Here is a 21244-nt window from a genome sequence, read left to right on the forward strand (position 1 = left end):
AATTTGTGAAATAGACTTAAAATATTACATCATTCTGACATACACTGCAGATTTGCTTTTCATTGACATTTCTCAGTTTCTTCATTGAATTGTGTCTGGGGGTAAGGACTTAATTTGATGCTGACCTTCACTGTGGTGAGCATTGCTTTCATTATTATGAAAAGAAATAACCCTGACTTGTCTTAACATGTGTTCAAGACACAGTACATTTCCATCATGTGTTGTTAAAACTGTAAAAAGAGAGTTTTAACCCTCAAACAATGCAATTTGAGTTTAGTGAACTCTCAGCAGTACATTCATTCAAGGAACAAAACAGCTTTATTTATAATTTACAGCAGGGTTGGATATCCAGATTAAGTTGTAATTCCATTTATGCTATTCACAAAAACATACATTTTATTTTTTTTTAAAGTATGTATAGTAAATGATATACTGTCTTTACTAATGTTTTAAAGTTTGGTCTGAAATTCCTTCTACAGACATTTGAGTCTCGCCCTTTGCTGCATGTCACCCTTGCCTTTCATGTCTCTCTCCACTGTCACTTTCAATAAAAAAAATGACCATATTTGTTAAGTTAATAACAAAAGATGAGTTGATTCCACTAAATTCCTGTATGATGTTTTACAGTGCTCCAGCAGGTCAAAGTTTTCACGGTTCCAGACGTATCTCAGCATCTAGTGGATGGATTGCCAGAGACATTAATTCTGTAGGTAGTGAATAAAGTGGGTGCATAAACGTGTTTCGTCATGTGGGTTCATTTTAAAATAAACATGGCTACATCAGCCATCTTGACTTGTTAATGTGCACATACATATTTACAATTACTTTGGACATGGACACAATAGATGTAACATGTTGTATTTTAAGTATAGTGGGACTATAATCACTTTTGATGTCTATATTCTCACTATTTAACAGGTAAAATGGCCACAGAGAAACTCTCACTGACAAAAGCTCTGTACTTCCTAAAATAATTGCTATCAAATGCTATTACCCATATCAGTAACTTCAAAACTGAGAGATAATTCCATGAGCTATAATGAATTATATACTGATTGACAAGTTGCATGTCTTCAGCATCATGAACACCAAATACACAAAACATCTTTTATTGAAGGTTACAATGTGACCGAACATCTGTTTCACAGAGCAAAGACAAACTGTAGACACCGTTAATGAATTTTACAAAAAAAAAATGACGTGCATATAGATTCCTCTTCAATACTACACAACAGTATGAAATATACATTATGTACATCAGAGAGGAACCCTTCCTCACATTTTACATTGATTTCATACTAGCTGTGTGAGAGAGAGAGAGAGAGAGAGAGAGAGAGAGAGAGAGAGAGAGAGAGAGAGAGAGAGAGAGAGAGAGAGAGAGAGAGAGAGAGAGAGAGAGAGAGAGAGAGAGAGAGAGAGACTATGTGACGATAGACTTTACTGACACAGAGAACAATATTTTGTAGAGAACAGTATAAAATTTTAACAGTGTTGGTCACAAAATAATACTCCAGTGGCTCGATAAGCAGATGTAGACAGTAGAGAAGAGAGGTGAGTTCAAAGATATTCTGTAACAATATCAAAATAGCCGGCACATCGCACTGCGATGCACACAGTGCAAAAATAACCAGATATATCTCACAGTAAATAAACGAGCAGAACCAGTAAGTGTCAAGTTAAATGCTGTTAAATGTACCAAAGAGATCAAACTACTGTAACTAGTGTATTCACAATGTAAAAATAAATTGGGTGATGAACAATGAAATCAACAAATGAAAGTATATATGCTGGCAGGATGACTCAGGTGACACATAAGTGACTGACTGACACCGACTTCCTGCAAAAAACAGTGAAACGTAACAAAACGAGTAAACTATGAGCCCACAGGGTGGCCAGTTTTGGTTACCTAACATGTAGTGCTGTGAATATGGGATTGTTTTCTAGTAGAGAAAATCGTACCCTAAACTCTGCAATCTCTTGTACTCTCTTGAGTGAAATTTCCATCACTGTGTGAATCCTTTTTTGTGCTCTTTCTTTTAACACGGGCAGGTCAGAGTAATTTAGGTAACAGGCAAAAAGCACAAACCCCACAAAAACATATTTTGAACAATTATGCAGTCATTACTCATGAATCATCCTGAAAAAACACATTATTTGCATTGTTACACGTGTACCTGCACTGCCTCATCCTACCTTCCATTTTCCACTCTGGCCTCTCAGCCTTAAACTTTGTCTCTAGATACTGATCTAAGGTCAGTTTTAGCATTTCGCCCCTTGCAAAGGGAGAGCCATGAATTGGAAATATGATTCCGCTAATGCTATGAGGAGACATTTGTCGACATACAGTATGTTAATTGGATCGCAGATCTGTGCCTGAGGGCAAGGCCTTAGTCTCTCCTGAGCATAGTGGGATAACGGGCACTGGGGTGTGTGGTTGTGGTGTTAACATCCCCCTCCATTCACTGTCCTTCCTCCTCGCGTAGGAATTGGAAGATAGATGAGAAGTCCTTGTTAGCGTAACCGCGGGAGCACATGACTCGGTAGATCTGGTGGGCGAGGGAACCCAGAGGGATGGGTGTCTTAGTGTTGGTGGCAGTGTTCTGAGCCAAACCAAGATCCTAGAAACAGAGAGAAAGAGAGGCTGAGTGTCAGATAACATAATAATGTGTTTTTGTTTATCTAACTGCTGGCATTTCTATGAGATTTCTTGAGTCTGGTGTGTGTGTGATGGAGCTGATTAGGCTGATGTATGCAGAGCACACACTTCAAGTGTATTAATAGACACCCAGATGCACTAAATAATACACAGACACAGACTGACCCATAAGGAAGAGCTAATGCAGTGACAGTAAAATGAAGTGGCACAGATGGAATGGTGAAGAGGAGAGTTGGAGTACCACGCAGAGACAAAAGAACAGTTAAAAGTGAGTCAAAGCAAATCAGTTTTTGTCAAGAGACTGACAAAAGGACTAAAATAAAAAAAGAAGAGAAAAAGTAGTAGTAACTGAACAATGATTTGATTATTCCATTAGTCAATCAGCAGAAAATTAAATGGCAACAATGTTGATAAATGATTAGTCATTTAAGTAATGTATCTTGAAGGAAAAAAACAAATATTCGCTGCTTCCAGCTTCTCAAATGTGAGGATTTGCTGCTTTTCTCTTTTTTATTTCATTGTGAATATTTTTAGATTTTGGATTGTTGGATGGACTAAACGAGTAATTTGAAGTCCTCTTGGGCTCTGGAAACTTGTATGGGCAATTTTCACTATTTTCTGACATTTTATAGACTAAACAGGAAGAAAAAACTTGACAATCAGCTAATAAAAAACAGACATCAAGAGATTAAAATAATGAAAATAATTATAAGTTACAGCCCTAAGAAAGAAACACACACACATTTATATTATATTATATTATATATTTATATATATATATATATCTCCCATACACAGGGAGCAGGTTGTACCTTGGCCATTAGTGTGGTTCCAAAGCCGCCCTGGTAGTTGTTGGCAGAGGGGACTCCCTCCATGACGCCGGGGACTGGATTATATGTGTCGCTGGACCAGCAACGACCTGAGGACATGTTGAGGATCTTTGCCAGCAGCTTTGGGTCCAAACCCAGTCTGGGAAGAGGAGGAAAACACTGAGGTCAGTATCTCCTTCAGACTTGGAAACAGGCACATTCATGGGTCAAACATTAGTGTGAAACTGTCAAATTGGGTACATAAACCCTGCAACATTCTGTGGCTCTGTGACTTTCTTTCACATGGGCTCTGCTGGTGTAGTGGTTTAGTGTATCTGAAGGATTGTGTTTACTGCCACACTGACTAATATTACTGATCATTGTGTGGAACAAGAATACTGTAAATGATGTTATTTACATTTTACTTCTAAGGCTTTTAGCTACTGTTCTAATACAGAGTGACTCAGTATGAGGTGGGGAAATAAAGGTGAAAACCGCTGGTAGCGACAGAAAAGGAAAAAGGAATTATGCCGGGGGAGTAAGGAAACAGGACAGTAGGGATGGGAGGGATAGCCGATTATGGAATTAATTTTCAAAAACAGACCAAAAGAGGCACATGACAAAAGATGGGTGTGGGGCGGCTGGTGACTGTAGTGACCCCCGCTGAACCTTATGCTAGGCCGTGACCATTCCTCAGTGTTAATGGCTGAAGGCTTTGTAATACTGGATAATGCAGTATTGATGTTTACCAGCACATCTATCCTTCACCATCCTTCTTTCATGAAAAAAGAAAGTGGAGGAGGAGAAGGAGGAGAAGTGGTTAAGCAGCACAGGGGAGCCATAAACCTTCGCTGTCATGTGTAGAAGTACGATCTTACTTCTGCTGCCCCATTTAGCAGCAACCCACTTTCATATGCAAGAGGACAAATCTCTATAGGCAATGATGAAAAGAAGCAGAAAGGAAATGAGACAAAGAGAGCACAGACAGACAGGAGCATGAAACAAAGTGCCTACCATTACAGTAGAGTGGGTGTAACTACAGCGTCTGTGTCGGTTGTTCAATCTGCCTGTGTAGTGCAGCTTTTGTATATTAACAGTTTAAAGGCCAGTGTAAAGCTGACCACATCAAGCTCTGGCTGCCTCAGTTCACTGTTACTTACAGGCCTGTAACTCTATTCTGCTCTCAATATGACTATTAAACCATCATAGGTCCTTAAGGCCAGCAGCCTCCCTCCCTCCCTCCACCTGGCTCTCATTCTGCCATTACTACCACACTTTTTATTAGCTGTCTACTAACTAATTAAGAATGGGAATTGCATTTACACTCTCCCCATGTCTCTCCCTCCTCCCTTACCCTTCGTCTCTTTTGTGTCCGCTCAGCCCTCTCTTTATTTTTTTTTTTAACAAACTGTTTTGGAAATGTGGCATAAGTGATGCTGCCTGCGTGCCTGCATGTGCGTAAACATGTGTTTTAACTTGCAGTCTTATTTTTTTTAATGGCAGTCTCTCTGATGATGACTTTATGTCTGTAAGCATCCCTCGCCATCGTGCTTCTCCTCTCCGCCTCCACTTACTCTCCTCTCCTCTTCCTCCCCCTTGTCTTCCCTGCTGACACCTCCCTGTCTGAGGACTCTGGGGGACATATGTTTGACATCGCGCACAACCCCCCAACACCCCCCACCACCACCATCTCTGCGCACACACACAAGCAGGCAGCCCCTCCCTGCGTTCTGGGTCAGCAGCTGAAAAGGTTACTGGCTGAGCTACAATAAAGCGCGTCCGAGCGCGCAGATCGTTTGTTATAGCGACCAGAGACGCTGACGGGGAGCTGTTGTCCTCTGTTAACGATAAATCAATGAAGTTCCCCTCCTGGTCCCATCGCGCGCACACACACACTCACACACACACACAGCTCATGCACACACGGCCGTGGTTATTAGCTGACGCAGTGGTGTTGTTCTTCGCCCGCAGTAATTTGCGTGGAGAAGAGGACATGTCACGCTTTAACAAGATTGACATGGATAAACACACAAAGACACGAACAGTGAAACTAACGTGTTGCTGTGCGATGCCACTGCAGATTAAAGAAATGTGAGAGTGAGAGGGATGCAGATGAAAATAAGAGGGGAGGGTGTTTATGTGCGGCGGAGCTCTAGCAGGTGGACTTCATTTGTGGCGCTGATATTTACTGTCTGTTTCATTGCGATTAGCTTCTCCTCCTCGACTGATGCCACAGGAGAGGAAGCCCAACCCCTTTCCCATTTATTATTACATTAAAGAGCTAACGAGCACATATACACACACAAGCATTTACTATCTCATTTACGGAGGCTACAAGAGCGTTTATCACCCAACTTTAATCTTCACCAGAACATGTGCTCACAATTCATTTCAGGAGGATAGATGTGTGTCTGTGTTCATATGTGTGCTGTGGCAAACCTATTTCAGTCTCTCAACACAAAGGGTCGCGGCTTGTCATATCCTTTCAATTTGTCTGTTGTTCTCCCCATAAAATAAATAAAGGAGCAAATGTGTGTGTTCCTACTTGTGTATCAGTGACTGCAATATATGTATGCAGGACTGAGTGCTGGTACATAGGTGTGCCAGGTGAACTGCAAGCTGTAAAAGCCTCATATGCCTTCCTGGGCCAGTTGCCTCGCTCCTCTTTTTCATCTCCTTTTCATCTTCATGATTAAAATCACTGCTGCCTCTCTCCACTACTCTCTGCAGCTTCTCATCCCCCTCTTTCACTGACTGGTTGGCTGCATGCAGAAATTACGGCGGGCAGAAAAAAAGGCAGAGGAGAGGTGAGGGGATTAAAAGAAAAGAATAAAATGAGGAGGTAAAGCAAATAGGGATGGGGGAGAAATAAAAGCCAAAAGAGAGAGGGAAAGAAAGGACGGCAGAAAGGCAGGGTGTGTGTGCGCGCTCATAATTGTCATGCGTGGCCATTCTTTGCACTAAGAGAACGTCACGCTCTGTTGGAGACGGCCAAGCTTCCATCTGAGATCAACAAATTAGCTCCACGAACAGAACCGCATGTGTGAGTGTGTGTCTGGCTGCATGTACGGGTGAGGAGATACACACATAGTTGAAGAAAGGGCAGCTCTATCAGGCCCAAATCCACTGTGATAAAATGTTATCACCGTTTTCTGTAAATTGGCTGTGAGTGCTCAGTCTCCTTTGTGTTGGACTGTGTCTTATGTGTGTGTGTACGCATACGCCTAAGAGAGCGTTCTCTCTGCATATGAGCCTGGGCCGCAATGCAGCATGGGAGATTTACGGGTGTGTGCTCTCTTTAAACGATGACAGTCTTTGTCAAAACCTATGGTAAAGCCCCGGAGATTGTAAGCGCTAGTAAGAAGTGTGTGCGTCTTTGTGTGTTGGGGGGCATGGGAACACACACAATCAAGACTGACTTATAGATAGATAGACAGATAGATATATTTTTCAAAGTGAAGAGATGCAGAAGTTAGTATTATAATGATGTACCCAGTGAAAAGAAGTAGTTTGGTAGAAAAATGCTGTCTTCAGTGTCTGTTGACGTAAATCTGTGTGTGTGTGTGTGTGTGTATCATGGACAGTGTGGCAATGTGTAAATCTGTGTTGCTCCCTTAATGCCTCCATATTTCAGAGGCCTAGTGGGGGGATTTATGTGCGACTGCTCATGCCAATTTTCCTCCTCTGTCTCAGCACAGATAAATCAGCTGCACTAACACAGCTGCACTGTGAGAGGAGCAATTTGTGCGCGCGCGCATGTACACACACACACACACACATACACACCATTTAAGTTCCAAAACCAATAAAAATACATTATAGTAACACAGTGAACAGAGGAAACAGTCTATTATTGACAGGGGACATGTATAAATAGAGTAGATAATAAATTCACAATTCTAAAAGGTGAAAATCTAATCAGATAGCTTAGGTAAGTTCATTCATAGAGGAATAACCGATGTGTAGGCCTACTGTAGAAAACCAAATGTCCTTACTCCATCTTCCAAAAAAGGAAATTTGTACTACGATGAGACTTGGATGCTAAGATACTTCTACAACCGTCCAACATTTGTGAATCCTTGGGTGAGCCACATATTTAGATAGAGCCTGTCATATCAAAATGTTTTGTTTTTACTCAGTAGACTTCATATCCCATCATTCTCAGCCTCCTGGCCAAAGAGGCTTTATGCCAGGACGAAGCATGATGAATGATGGGATTTCTAGGCGGTGTTCAGTGACAGGGTTGTGACAGGATGCTAGTGAGAGCTCAATCTGCAGATGTAAATCAGACTGTGGCTCCACCCCCTCATCCATCTCTCTCCAACAGAGGCAGCTCTGACTTGGGGCTGGGCAGATCCCCCTCGCACTTCCATAAAGTACACGTACACACACACACACACAGACACACACACATTTCCAAATCTGTATTGAAGTAAATTACTGCCACAGTTACGGCCATATCTGGGGTTTAGTAATTGCTTTTATACTATACTATATCTGAGGTGTGGCTAACCCTTAAACGTGACACCTTTAAGTTAATCGTGCTCTAAATTTCCTATGATCAAATGTCTGAAAAACATTTTGTTGACACAGGAGGAAAAGTCCACTGCTCCACATCCCACAAGAAGAAAAACCCCACCGGGACATGTAGTTACACTTCCTGTGCCCATGTAAATCTAGTGTTTCATCCTTGTTTATCCCCTTTACGATAACAGGTAGGTGGAGGCTTAGTAACAGTACCTGATGCCAAGGTTCATGGTCTCTGCAGTCCCAATCATCCCGATGGCCAGGAGCATGTTGTTGCAGATCTTAGCTGCCTAGAGAGGATTGACCAGAAAGCCACTTTTTACTTTTTGTATATGAGGTTTGCAAGGCAACATGTAAAAGCATTTTAAAAAGGTCATAACACATAATCCATCAGCATAAGATGATTTAGCTTTTGTCCATTTTGCATGGACATTCCCAGATTAGTGAGGTGAAATCTTTGTTTTGTATGATTTATTTATTTTTCAAAACAAGTTACAGTTTAATATGTATATATTTTGTGTTATAAAACATCCCTTTGTTTAAGGAAAGATGGTCTATTGATCTTCGGTACAAATCTAAATTTGGAATATTGTCTCATGAAAAACAATATGTACAGCGTAGAGCCTTATGTGAAACAGAATTCAAATGAAAGTCAAATATCACTCTATGTTCAAGTATATTACCATACGCTATAGGAATAGGTGGGTTTAATGATCTCTATGAATACACCATTAAGAGACTGAATTCCATTTTAACTTGTACATAATTTAGTAATATGTCCTTATCAACTCATCAGAAATTATTCTGTATATATCCGTATGTGAGTATGTGTGGGTATATACACATACACATAGTATGTATTTAAGTTGCTCTAATGAGTGAAATCTTGTATATGTGAGCATAAACTCAGTTTACAAAGCAGGAAGGCAGGTACGCTGCGTGTGTTTGCATGTGCGGGTATTTACCTGTCCACTGCCAACTTGTCCACAGTAGACAACATTGGCTCCCATGCAGGTGAGCAGCTCCTGCGCAGCGTTGTATTCCTCCTCCACTCCACCTACCATGAAGGTCAGTTTGGCCAGGCTGGCAGCTCCCACACCTGAACACACCACACACGTTCAAAGACAGTGTTGAGTCTAACTGAGGTGAACACAGACATACATTTGACATATCGATCCTCAGTCTCCAAAATAGTCTAACCAAGACCTGTTGACCTGCAAACCCACTCTGCAAACTTTATAGAACGTTGAATAGCAAGTTAAAGTTGACAAAGCTCTGAATAAGTGCAGACGAATCATGCCGTAAGTGAGCAGAAGTGAACAGGTGCATCAAACTAAAATATATAGGTTTGCCACACAAAAGAACATAATATGTCACCCACTGGACTGTTTCAACACTACCAACTGTGTCTAAAAGGTCAGCTGTATACTTTTCTGTGTGTATGTGTTAAGACTCATAGTGGGGCAGGCGTGTTAAGTAGTGGTGCACCAGAGGGACAGAGGTATCTTTAAAAGCCGATTGTTGCCATCATCCACTGCACAACCCTCGTGGGAGCCCTTGCCTTTTGTCCTGTCACCCTTACTCTCTCTGTGTATCTCACACACACACACACACACACACACACACACACACACACACACACACACACACCCCAACAGCTGTGCCTGAGGCTGGCCCCCCTCATGGGGTTATCAGTGACAGGCGTGAGGGGTAATTAACTTTACACTTTATCATGTTCAATTAGGCGTCCCTCCCCATGCCTGATGGCTTAAGGAGCGTGCCATGTTGTAGGAGGCAACCTCACCCCCCTTCACCCTCTCCAGAGGGTCCATAATGCAGAAATAACCCCTTTTCAGAGTGGGTTAGACACAGCCTGCCTGAAAGTCCTCTGCAATGGCAGTGTCCCTTAAATGCTTTATTGAATAGCGCCAAACTTTAATACAATTAAATCTGAGACACATATACACAGAGAACAAAATATAATGCTGATCTCACACACAAAAAGTACTATTGAAGTCAAAAGGCTGTGATCATGCATGCAAAGTCTTGAAAGAAGGAAAATAAAAAGAGAGAGGGGGAGTGAGTTCAAATTTCTCTTCAGGGTGTCGTCTAGCTCTAATGAAAGGCCTCTTAATAGTGAAAGCCTAATAATGTTCGTGTTAATAATTAAAAGGGAATTGCCAGGGCCAAAAAAAACTGCTGAAATCAGGCTTCACTGCAGAGAAGAGGAGAGGAAACTAAGTGTATATGTACTGTACTTATATGATCCATAAACATAAATATATACATCTCTTTTTTTCCCCCTCCCCCTTCTTTGGCTGAGCTGTTGTCAAGTGTATGATGATGCCACTACAGTGTATGTGTGTCAGTGTTGAGCTGTCAGCAGGTCATTAGGGCCACATAATGAAGCCCAAAGCCCACGCTGCGGCAGCTGCCTATGGACCACGGCAAACACACGCTCAACATAAGGCTGCCACACACAACAATCATACACACATATGGTCCACAGACCATGGCCATGATAGCTTTAGTTCCCTTCTTGTTACTTTGTCTTATCATATCTTATCTTTTTTATTTCACTTATTTGTCTGACTTAATCCATTTGAGTGTAGTTTAGTTTAATAGAATATAGTTTTAATTTAGTGGCAGAATAGCGCAGAGATTGTTGACATATTTTCTGTTTGACCAAATAGCTTTAGTAAGGCATTTCTACACCTATGTGCAGTATAAAGTAACTTTTCTTGGCAATGCAATCATTATAATTTTGAGAAAAAAGAATAAATAATAACTCAAGAGTTTTCTTTAATTACAAGTAGTTGTAAAAGTTCAACTCCCAGTATCATGTATCATTTTACACTATATTTAAAAGTTTTCAAGCTTCAGGCATAGCTCCTCTCTATCAGAGACAAATACACAGATATAATCACAAACACACACACACGGAAAGAGCAGTGTGACAACTGTGCTGGTTCATTAGTGGAGATCACTGTTCGACAACTAAAGAGGAGATTATTGATAACACAGTCAACGTGCTCATCAATATATCTCACTAAGGAGAGAAAGAAGGAGAGCGAGAAAGAGAGAGCAAAAGAGAGAGAGAGCAAGAGAGAAAAGGAGAGAGAGAGAGAGTGTTGAGAGCAGAGAAGGAAAACGATCCTTCTCTTCCTACCTCCCAACTCTCCCTCCCTCAAATTAACTAATCACCCATAATAAGCTCTTATGATCTGTAGTGGATTTCTATAGGCAGTGACACCGGGATGATGGAAGATCCTTGTTGGGGGAAGAATAACACATAATTAGCATAACAATGTGTGTGTGTGTGTGTGCGTGTGTGTATCAGTGAGTCTGTTCATTGTGCATGGGAAAAAGTGCATTTGTATTGGTGTGTGTGATGTGTAATTCTATGACAATGTCTATGTAGTGTGTACGCCTCTACCGTGAGTGTGTGTGTGAGGGGACATCCCGTTCTTGGACTGGTCCTGTCAGAGACGGATTAAAGTGGAATCCTAATGAGGCTTCCTGAGCGCCGGGTCTGCTGGCTCATCCATCCCAGCGGGAGTGACAGTCCTGGATCGTTAGCACTGCACAACTACACAACGCCCCCTAGGGGGGAGACAAGGCGTGTGTGTGTGTGTGTGTGTGTATGTGTGTGTGTGTGTATGTGTGTGTGTGTGTGTGTGTGTGTGTATAAATAAATAAATAAATAAATAATGGTGGGGGGGGCACCCATGATATAAGATATAGGATTGAGCGATGGAGAGGAAAGAGTACAGGAGGGACGAAAAGACTCATACATTTATAAGAGAAAAAAGAATGTGTATAGTACAGAATATGTATGTATAAAATGCCACACCAAATACTACATACCGTAATTTAATTATGCCACAACCACATCTTTCAGGAGAAACCCCCCCTCAGTAGATTCAGAATAAAGACATTGTGCCACTCTAATATTAAGCAGGCGTCCCTTTCTTGTGAAATAATTCCCATGGGAAAGACCCACCTCTCTCGTCGGTCACTTACTCTCATCCGGCTCCAGGGGACAAGTTTGAGTAGTGGGCGGCCACCTCCTCACCCGCAAATCAACCAACGCAAATATTCTCAGAGCTTGCTGAAACTGGATGGACTATTAATGAGCAGCTCAGTGGCTTTTACTGTGTAGAGTGCAAGGGTTAGGAGGAGGAGAGGAGAATGAAAGTGGCTCCTACAGCATGTTGTACGGCATATGGAGAGGCACTGCACAGTGTGTCTGTGTGTGAGTGAGTGTGTGTGCATGTGTGTGGCCGATGCTAGTTAGCTTCCATTCACTTCCAGACACCCATAGACATCCCCTTCATCTGATCTCCTATATTAACAAGATTCAAGTTAATAAGCAGGCAATTAAGCACTATTAGGACAGATGCTTAAACAGCAGGCTTTGACGACAGGCATTAACCATGAACATAAGAGGGTGAAGCTGGTTGTGTGAAGGCAAAGAAAGATCAGAGAAACAACCCTGGTTTGGCCTGTTTGTTGCGTACACTAACTTCATTAGCACTTCTTTCATTACACACAAAAGAATCAACCAAAACAATTCATGACAGCCTTATAACATTTTAAACTTGAGCTCTCTTTGAAGTGGTATGTGTTTGTACAAAGTAAGTGAGAACGTCTGCGTACATGTGCATGCAGGATATGTGTGTGTGTCCGTGTGTGTGTGTGTGTGTGTGTATGTGTATGTGTATGTGTATGTGTATGTGTGTGTGTGTGTACCAGGGACAGGTGCAGATCCCAGAGCTGGCCGCCAATAAGACGTCAGTTAGAGCTTCTGAGGCCGTGTCTCCGAGTTACGAGCCGCATGTAAACCAGTAGGCACTTTTTATTGGCGGTGGGTTTAAATTAAACTACATTTGTGAATATGAGGCTACACACACACAAAATGGATATTCCCAGAGTATGGTAATAAATGACGCATTTGACAACATGCCACAACCCTCCCCTCTCCAGAGAGTATACGGAAAAACACTTTGGGCAAAACAACACCTATAATATCATTACAGCTCTTCCAAACACCTCATTTCCTAAAATGATAATGTAACTGCTCTTACTTCGATAATGCCAGGAGAAATGTAAGGATATGCCAGATTTCATGTCATGCCAAAAGTAGTTGGTGTAAGTAAACTCTGGATTTGGCAATATACTACATTGTTTGCTAGTTTTTTTATCTTGTTTTTAACTATTTGCACATGTAAGGTTAAAGTTTTGGCCCGGCTGCCGTCCTCTATTATTCAGCCTGAAAACTCACCTTCACACATTAATAGTGTAACAGCCTTGAGTCAATGGGAGACGACTGCTTGCAGTGTAGCCAGTGGGGGTGGGATGTTTACAGGCCAACAATGCAGCCTCATGTGGCCGACCATTATAATTACACCCAAGGGCAGATCTTTCTCTCATACAAATTAAAAAACCCAAACAGGCCCTATAAAAAGCATAACGGATATCGAGTAAATAAGTGAAACGGTACAAGGGTGTGTGTTAACCAAAATCACTCACACACATAAGAAAAATCCGCACTTTCAACAGTTTATCTGCCAACTTTGCTAATGCTCCTCTGTTATGTTAAAAACAGACTCTTTATCGGCTCTAGTTAACGAGCACAGAGCCATGAGAACTGACTCCTGCACACAAATACTCCATGAGAACCTTGAGCGAGTAGGCGACTGGAGAAAGTTGGATTTTGTGAAAAAAAGACAAGAGAAGTTTAGTTTGCAACGCCTGTCCATTGACAGCCGGGCCAGCCCTCATCCTCATCCTCATCATGATCATCATCAGTATGATCAGGCTGGTCAATGGTAGGTGACAGGGGCTGGAGGGAACAGGAGAGATCCACAATCAATCCTTTCCCTGGCCCAGTGAGACTCATCTAGGATAGAGCAAGTTAATAATGATCCCCAATTAGGCTGTTAGGAACACAGACTTACACAAACACACACACTCACGTGGTTGAGGTGCAGAAACTGTCCTTCATACAGACAGAACGCTAATTGGCTTTTATGTGAGAGCCATGCACTGTGACGTTTAGGCTACAGTTAACTGACAGAGACTTTTTGTATGACTCATACACCAGCTGACTATTTGTCCCTGCACACACACACATGTGCGCACACACAGCAGATGACATAGGGGCAGGGATATGAGAGCCAGTCCCCAGCTGCTGTGGGTCTACCTCCATCTGGAGCATAGGCTAGAGCCCCCTGTCACCACCCTCCATCACTGCCATCCCTGGTCATTTTACCGCCCTACACCCACTGGACCTCCCCCTCTATGTCACCAGAACCTGTCAGTGAGAGGCTTGTTATGCTAATCTCGTCTTTGGACCACTGACTAGTACTGGTAAGCCATCAACATGACAGACTGCGACAGCACCACTCTTTGGCCCCCTGCCCATCCAACCTGATTCCTTAGCTCAGTGTCAGGGAATCATCATTAACCTCCACTAAACGGCCTTCAGGCTCCCAGACTCATCTTCTCAATTAATCCCATTCTCAGCCTGGATTAGGCTGGCCTGAGTGCTCTCCTGCTCCTTCCTCTGACCACATGTACCAGTGGCAGGTTTTACAAAGACAAAATATATATATGAATTTCCTGATATGTTTATAAACAGTTTACGAACTTAAAATCACTCCCTGTTTGCTACAAAATCCACTTTATTTATTTTAAACCATTTTATTTAAGACAATGAATTTCCAATGTACTATTTATGCACTATATAGTGCCCTAAATTTCCTAAAATGGACTGAAAAAGTATCCATACCGTGTACACTACTTTTTGCTAAAGAACCCATAGGTCCTACAGGCCTGGAGGGAGAAACAGAGCCTACATCATCAGTCAGCAAAAGGAGTGGATTGGCAGCGTTGACTGACGAACCAACTGGTGCCAGACTTGGCTTGAACAAGCTCCTACAGGCTGGAGGATGACGTTCAAACTGTCAGCAAATGACACACTGCAGCACTCAGGCTTCAGTTAATGTGGTATGGATATGATTAGAGTGGTGTTGAGACTCAGCCTAAATAGGTAGTTAGCTGAGGATTATAAGACCTCGCAAACAAGCAACATTAGCCCGAGCGCGCATGGTCCCACAACAGCTCGGCTCCTTCCTGCTTTCATTTGCACCGATAGCTGACTTTCCCAGCGCTGGGAAAAACACAATGAAAGGTTTTTTTAGGGCCTTTTTAAAGTCATCGTCCGTTAGCAATGTGGCAGCCCACCATGGGCACACAGACACAATCACAGGCATTCTGGGTAATTACTGCTAACGACCCCGCCGCTTTGTTAGCCAGACCTCCTATTTTTGCCATCGCTGTGCCAACACCCTGGGCCTGTGACATCAGAGCTTGTTTTGTTGTGGGTCAACATTGCATGCGGACGATTTTAATGACACCAGACAGTGGTAGATGTGTGTGTGTGTGTGTGCAAGAAAATGTTAGCATGCCTCAAGAACCAGTGTCTAAGTTAATATAACTGTGTCTCTGCAGGAAAGTGATTACAACTCTGTATGGATATGTGAGTGTGTGTAGCTGGGTCAAGCAGGGCTAAAGCCAAGACACTGGATAATGTGCAAGAATGAAAGCCAGCAGGATGCCCATGAGAAGAAAGTGAAAGTTTTTTTGTTTTTTGACAGCTCTTTTTAAAAAGGGTTATGACACCGCTATTCAGATCCCACGGGTGGCTGCCAAACCCCTAGTGACGCACACAATACACATACACACGCACGCACATGCACACACATTTCTGTGTAAAATACACCACTTCACACACACACGCAAGGATTCAGTTTATATCAAAAGAAAAATAAAAACAAATACAGAAACCACAAAAAGAACAGGCTGTGTCTACAAAGGTTTAAGAGTATGGGTGATCACAGCAAGTCTGTGTATTGTTTTCCCCCCAATGAACAACACATCCTGATTGGACAATGCATTTCTTTAAAATCAATTAAATCAAGTGTATCCAATAGATGTAATACATTATATCAATAAAATATAAATATAATGCCAATAACGGCAGCTGTTTTTTTAAACAAAAATGAATAATAATTTTCTATTTTACCTTTATTCCATACTGTGTTTCATTTGTGGACACACAGCATTATTACGAGAACTATTAAGTCATAGAGCTGAGCTGATATCACCCATACTTTTCTTTCTTGCAGGAACAAACCTCCTGCTGAGTATGCAGGGTGCCATCTCCTGGCTGGAGAGCATATAGCTTCATTTCACACCCCGGGATGTGGAAAGTGTGTGTGTGTGTGTGTGTGTGTGTGTGTGTTTGTGTGCGTGAGTTGGGGGGGGGCTGTACAGGTCACCACATGCTGAAACACTCTCTTTCATGACCTTTACGTCTCCTCAGGCTTAGCCTGGCTAATCAAAGTCGCACAATCAACACCAACTTCCATTCCTTAGCTCTCAGACTGGGTCTGAATGTCTCCGTGTGTGCACTTTAGGGCTGTACCTAACCATTGCTTTTCTTATCAATCAATCGGTTGATTCTTTCTTAAATTAATTGATTAACTGTTATGTCTACAAAATGTCAGGAAATATTGCTAAATGCCCATTAAAGAACCCAAAGTACTTGTTTTATCTGGCCAACATTCCAAACCCCAAAGATTTTCCATTTACAATAATAGAAAGTCTACAAGAGCTGTGTGCACTTATGGATATGACATACGTTGGTCTCGGATGGGCACTGGGTGGGCGGCTGCATGCAGCATGTGTGTATATCTGCGTGTGAAAGAACAGTGTCTGCAGAGCTGTTTGCAGAGGCCAGAGGTAGCAGGTAAATCATTGGTTATCTCAGGCTAGTAAAAGAGGCTTAGCTGAGAGTCAGGAGAGGAAGAACCTTCACAGAGGACTGCACACACAAACTGTGCACTTTCTACAGTATGTAAACAGTGTGTGTTAAGGGAGAGTAACAGGCTTAAGGCTCTGATCTCGCTGACTTCAGTTGGTCTGTTCTGTAGACGCCAGCTGGTAAACATGCCAGTGTGGGCCAAGTCTGTGTTTGTATGGGAGAGGGCGGGAGCTACAGAGAGTATTGTGCATGAATTAAAGATTGTGTATTAAAAGCAAATAGAGCATGATCAGTTAGTAGTCAAATGTGCAGGAGTGTCAGGATGAAGCATACCTTAGCTGCATACCTGAATGAAAATAATTTTGTGTGTGTGTGTGTGTGTGTGTGTGTGTGTGTGTGTGTGTGTGTGTGTGTGTGTGTGTGTGTGTGTGTGTGTGTGTGTGTTGGGGGGGGGGGGGAGAGAAAAAGAGAGATGGACAGTTTTACTGCGATGTGTCTCCTTCATGTCTTATCTCCCTCCTCTCCTCCCCTGCACGCCATGTGAGGGCAGTTTCTCTCCTCTTTATGACTCTTTATCTGACATGAAAGGCACTAACATGGGATACCCGCCATTATGGCTCCATCAACATGAAAAGCTCTGACACGGGATTCTCCGCTGCGGCTCAGCCCATTAAGGACGACTGGTGATCCTGTGCTCTGTCAAGAAGCCGTCACAAGCAGACAGCACCAACATAATGAGGACTTAAAACCTTAACCTTGCCTTTAAGACCCCTGGTCAAAAGCAGCAATAAAACTTAAGAGGGCACCTACTGACTGGCCCGCTCAGTAATTACAACCCATGTCCTAGCACTAACCCAAAAGGTCCCATAGTTTAGATATACAGAAGAGTTTAAGACAGTTCAGAAGTAAGCCTAAGAGGGGATCATAGGCCTAACACTATGATTGGTATTGTCAAATGAACAAACTAGCAGTCCGATTCTGCTTTTGATTGTGCCATCTACTTTCAAGCCCTTTCTATACTGCCTGACCAATGGAAATGGTCTTGAAGAAAGAAAAAAAAAATTGCAGGCATTTTTTTAAATGCCTGCAATAACATTTAAAAAAATGTATATGCTCTTTTCAACATCATCTTCAGCTCTATGAAAAGCAACCACTGACTGTGAAATGGAATATGATGAATATTTGCCATTATACAAAGCAGCAAAAGCAAAATTACAAAAGTTAGCTACACAGAATCATTAAAATCAAATATGGAGCGACGGACTTTCTTTGTGACACATTACCTCCTGACACTGGAGCATCCATGAACACGGCCCCCATCTTGTCTGCAGCTACTGCCATCTCTTTTGAGACGGCGGGGTCGATGGTGGAGGAGTCAATCAGCAGCGTTCCCTTCTTCACCTTCCTTAAGAGGGCAAGACAAAAAGCATTAAAACTTAATGTAGAGAGCATACAATATGTTTTGTATTTTTGTTTGTAAATTAAACACCTGGCAATTGTGCTGTCTTTACAGAGGTAGGGTTGGGTAGTGTGAATGTCAAAATCCGAGCCTGTGATACTAAAGTTTGCTTACTTGAGGATGCCATTTGGGCCCATGTAGACTTCTATGACGTTGGGACTGGAGGGCAGCATAGTGATGATGCGGTCTGCTTTCTCGGCCACATCTGCTGGAGAGTCTACTACCTGAATATTGGAGTCATCATTGCACAGTATCATCACGTTGGCAACACAAAATAAGCACCTTCATGAATAAAAAGCAACGTATCATATGTTAGTATTTATGACAATATGCTCACTCAGACGCAAAGTAACTGTTCTAAAGAAAGACAGCAGTGACTTTCAATGAATGGATCAATATGGAGTGTATTCTTAGCTAAATCGGCCTGTTAAATGTTAAATCTTATATTCTATCAAAAGTTCAAATTTCCATATGTGATGTGTTACTGACTGAGTGTTACCTGGGCACCAGTGTCCTGCAGCTCCTTGCAAGACTCAGGGAAGACATCAGTGGCAATAACAGGATAACCGTTTTTTAACAGGTTTTTGGCCATGGGACTGCCCATGTTTCCCAGACCAATAAACCCCACTGGTGTTTTTGAGGCCATTGATCGTGATGACACTGAGGGAGAATAACAAAGACGCCATTAGAGGTGTAAGGTAAAACAAAAGGAAACAAAAGAGACATTTTGCTTAGTGGAAGCCCAGAGCAATACAAACACCTCAATATCTTGACCAATAGTTCAGAAAGGCTATAGACAAAACTTGTGCAATGACATACAGTAGCTATCTGTAATGACATCAGTTTTATTTGTGACAGTGTAGATGATTAGCTTGATTCTGCGTACCCAAGAAAAGCAAGGCAAACCCAGGCAAGTTTATTTGTATTGCAGAGGAGAAAATGCTTTACATAAAATTAAGGCAAGACTACTTTCTACCATGAGTAGTGCTATGAAAAATGTGGGTCCCTATGGCTCATGCTTAAATTGCGGTGAAAAGCAACAATAAAAAAACTGCTACTGCCACAAGAAAATGCTCTAATTGGAATCAATAACAAGCAAATCTTAATGCTGTAACTTAAACCAGCTTTTGGGCAGTCTGGTTAGGCTATTAAATACTGCTGGCTCAGCCGAGGTCCAGCCAGGTTAACATATACTAAACAGAGTGACAACTAGACTGCAACAGGATTAGGTCTGGAAAGTGAAGCCTAAACAGAAAGCCTTACTTTAAATTCAGCCAAACCTTCTAAATATACTGTATACTACATTGCTATTACTTCAGTTATGATACTTAACATTTCCTTCAAGAGGATACAGTATTCTCAGACACTGGCATAGAATAGAAATATACTTTATACTTTTTTCAGGTGTTGCTTCCTTCGCATGGAGTGGTAACAAACTCTAAATGGAAGGCACATTCTCAGGCATGCCTTGCATTTGAAATAAACAATCACTTTAACTAGGGCTGTAATTAGATTATTATCTCAGTTAACAATTAGTATGTTGATTATTTCTATTCATTTCTACAGTTCTCCAAGCTTCAAATCTTGTGTTTTGTTTGAGAAACATCCCAAACAATTATAAATTGAATTCAGTTAACAATGACATAAGAGAAAAGCTAAATACCCTCACATTTTGAGAAGCAGAAACCAGGAAGCTTTTTGTATTTAATGATTGATTGATTTGTCTTTTTGTTGTTAATTAGATTAACTTATCATTTTAGTAATGCTTCTCTTAACATGTGATATAAGCATTACTAGTCACTGGCACAGATTAAATTGATTTAATTGTAAGTTATGATGTATAAGGTAATTTGTATGTTTCTTTATTCTTATAAGTATAAGTCTTTATTCAGTCCATTTGTAAAAATAAATATTATATTCTAATGTTCACAGAAGTATGTTAACCCAAGCAGTTGTTGGCATTACTTAAAATGAACTTTGAAACTGGCAGTACAGGCCTGGGCCAAGGAGACCATGTCTGCTTTGCAGGGCATTACCAGGGAAACAGGGAAAGCACTGTACTGGGGCCTTTAGAGTAAGTAACCTTCACAGAAAGAGTCCTGAGTCCTGTAGCCAAACTGGAATTGCAAGCCAATGCCAGGATACATTAAAGAAAAATATAATAACGGTTCACAGCAAACTGACTATTGCAACACCTGAGAGTATGCAATTAAGAAGGGGCCACTGTAAATATAATATAATGTAAGTAACCCCTGAATTTCACTCAGCATCTTCACTAGGATCACTCAAAACAACATTCATTGTTGCTGAATCAGAAAACACAGCTGTGTCTGGCATTGTACGGAGGAGTGGACAGAGAAGGCTTTGTGGCAGAGATGCAATCCAAGGCTACTCCAGAAATGTGTGTAGGACAAATTGTTGTACTGAGAATAGCAACACGTAAAGCACACTCATAGAACCCAGTGCAGATCTTATGCTGGCCAGCTACAGGTCTATCGAGATCAATGCCAGTTAAAATTAGCCGGCCATTGCTTCACATTTCACTGTGAAGCAATGGCCAGTAGGTGGGCAACTCGGGGACATTGTGTCCAGGCTAACTAAACTAGCACGGGCAGAAAGTAAGCTAGCTAACACAGGCTGCATTTTCCTCTGAACACGCATTCATAAACAGACAAAAAGCGGCACACGGACACTGACAACATAAGCGAATACGTTACCGAAGGCAAGGTCGACATGCTTATTCCACCTTAACAATACATTTCGCGACCCTCTAAACAACGCAGCCATGCTTCTCTCCCCTTGACCTCGGCGTACAGTGACAGCTGTCAAGCCAGAAAAGCCAAAGGGAGCTATAATGACTGAATGGGATTTCCGCCAGTTGTAGCTCTCGCTGAGTTTCCGCAGCCAATGGGAACGAGGCAAAGGCGGGATATCCTATGCTTTTACCTAATACCCTTTAACCG

At 41.9% G+C, this 21244-nt stretch overlaps 1 protein-coding gene across 1 annotated transcript; it reads right to left on the reverse strand.

Moving 5' to 3' along the window:
• Positions 1-1093: 1093 nt before the first annotated feature.
• Positions 1094-21128, reverse strand: hibadha (3-hydroxyisobutyrate dehydrogenase a). Its single transcript, XM_038725009.1, has 8 exons — positions 20999-21128; positions 18781-18941; positions 18396-18505; positions 18106-18227; positions 8958-9091; positions 8206-8282; positions 3469-3625; positions 1094-2618 (listed from the first exon to the last, which is right to left on the reverse strand). Exons 1-8 carry the CDS (start codon positions 21066-21068, stop codon positions 2460-2462), a joined length of 990 nt encoding a protein of 329 aa, XP_038580937.1. The 5' UTR covers positions 21069-21128; the 3' UTR covers positions 1094-2459.
• Between the last annotated feature and the right edge of the window lie 116 nt (positions 21129-21244).

Source organism: Micropterus salmoides, unplaced genomic scaffold, assembly GCF_014851395.1.
Source record: "Micropterus salmoides isolate LMB-PRFRI ecotype aquatic unplaced genomic scaffold, ASM1485139v1 Ms_hic_scaffold_17, whole genome shotgun sequence".
Taxonomy (NCBI): domain Eukaryota; kingdom Metazoa; phylum Chordata; class Actinopteri; order Centrarchiformes; family Centrarchidae; genus Micropterus; species Micropterus salmoides.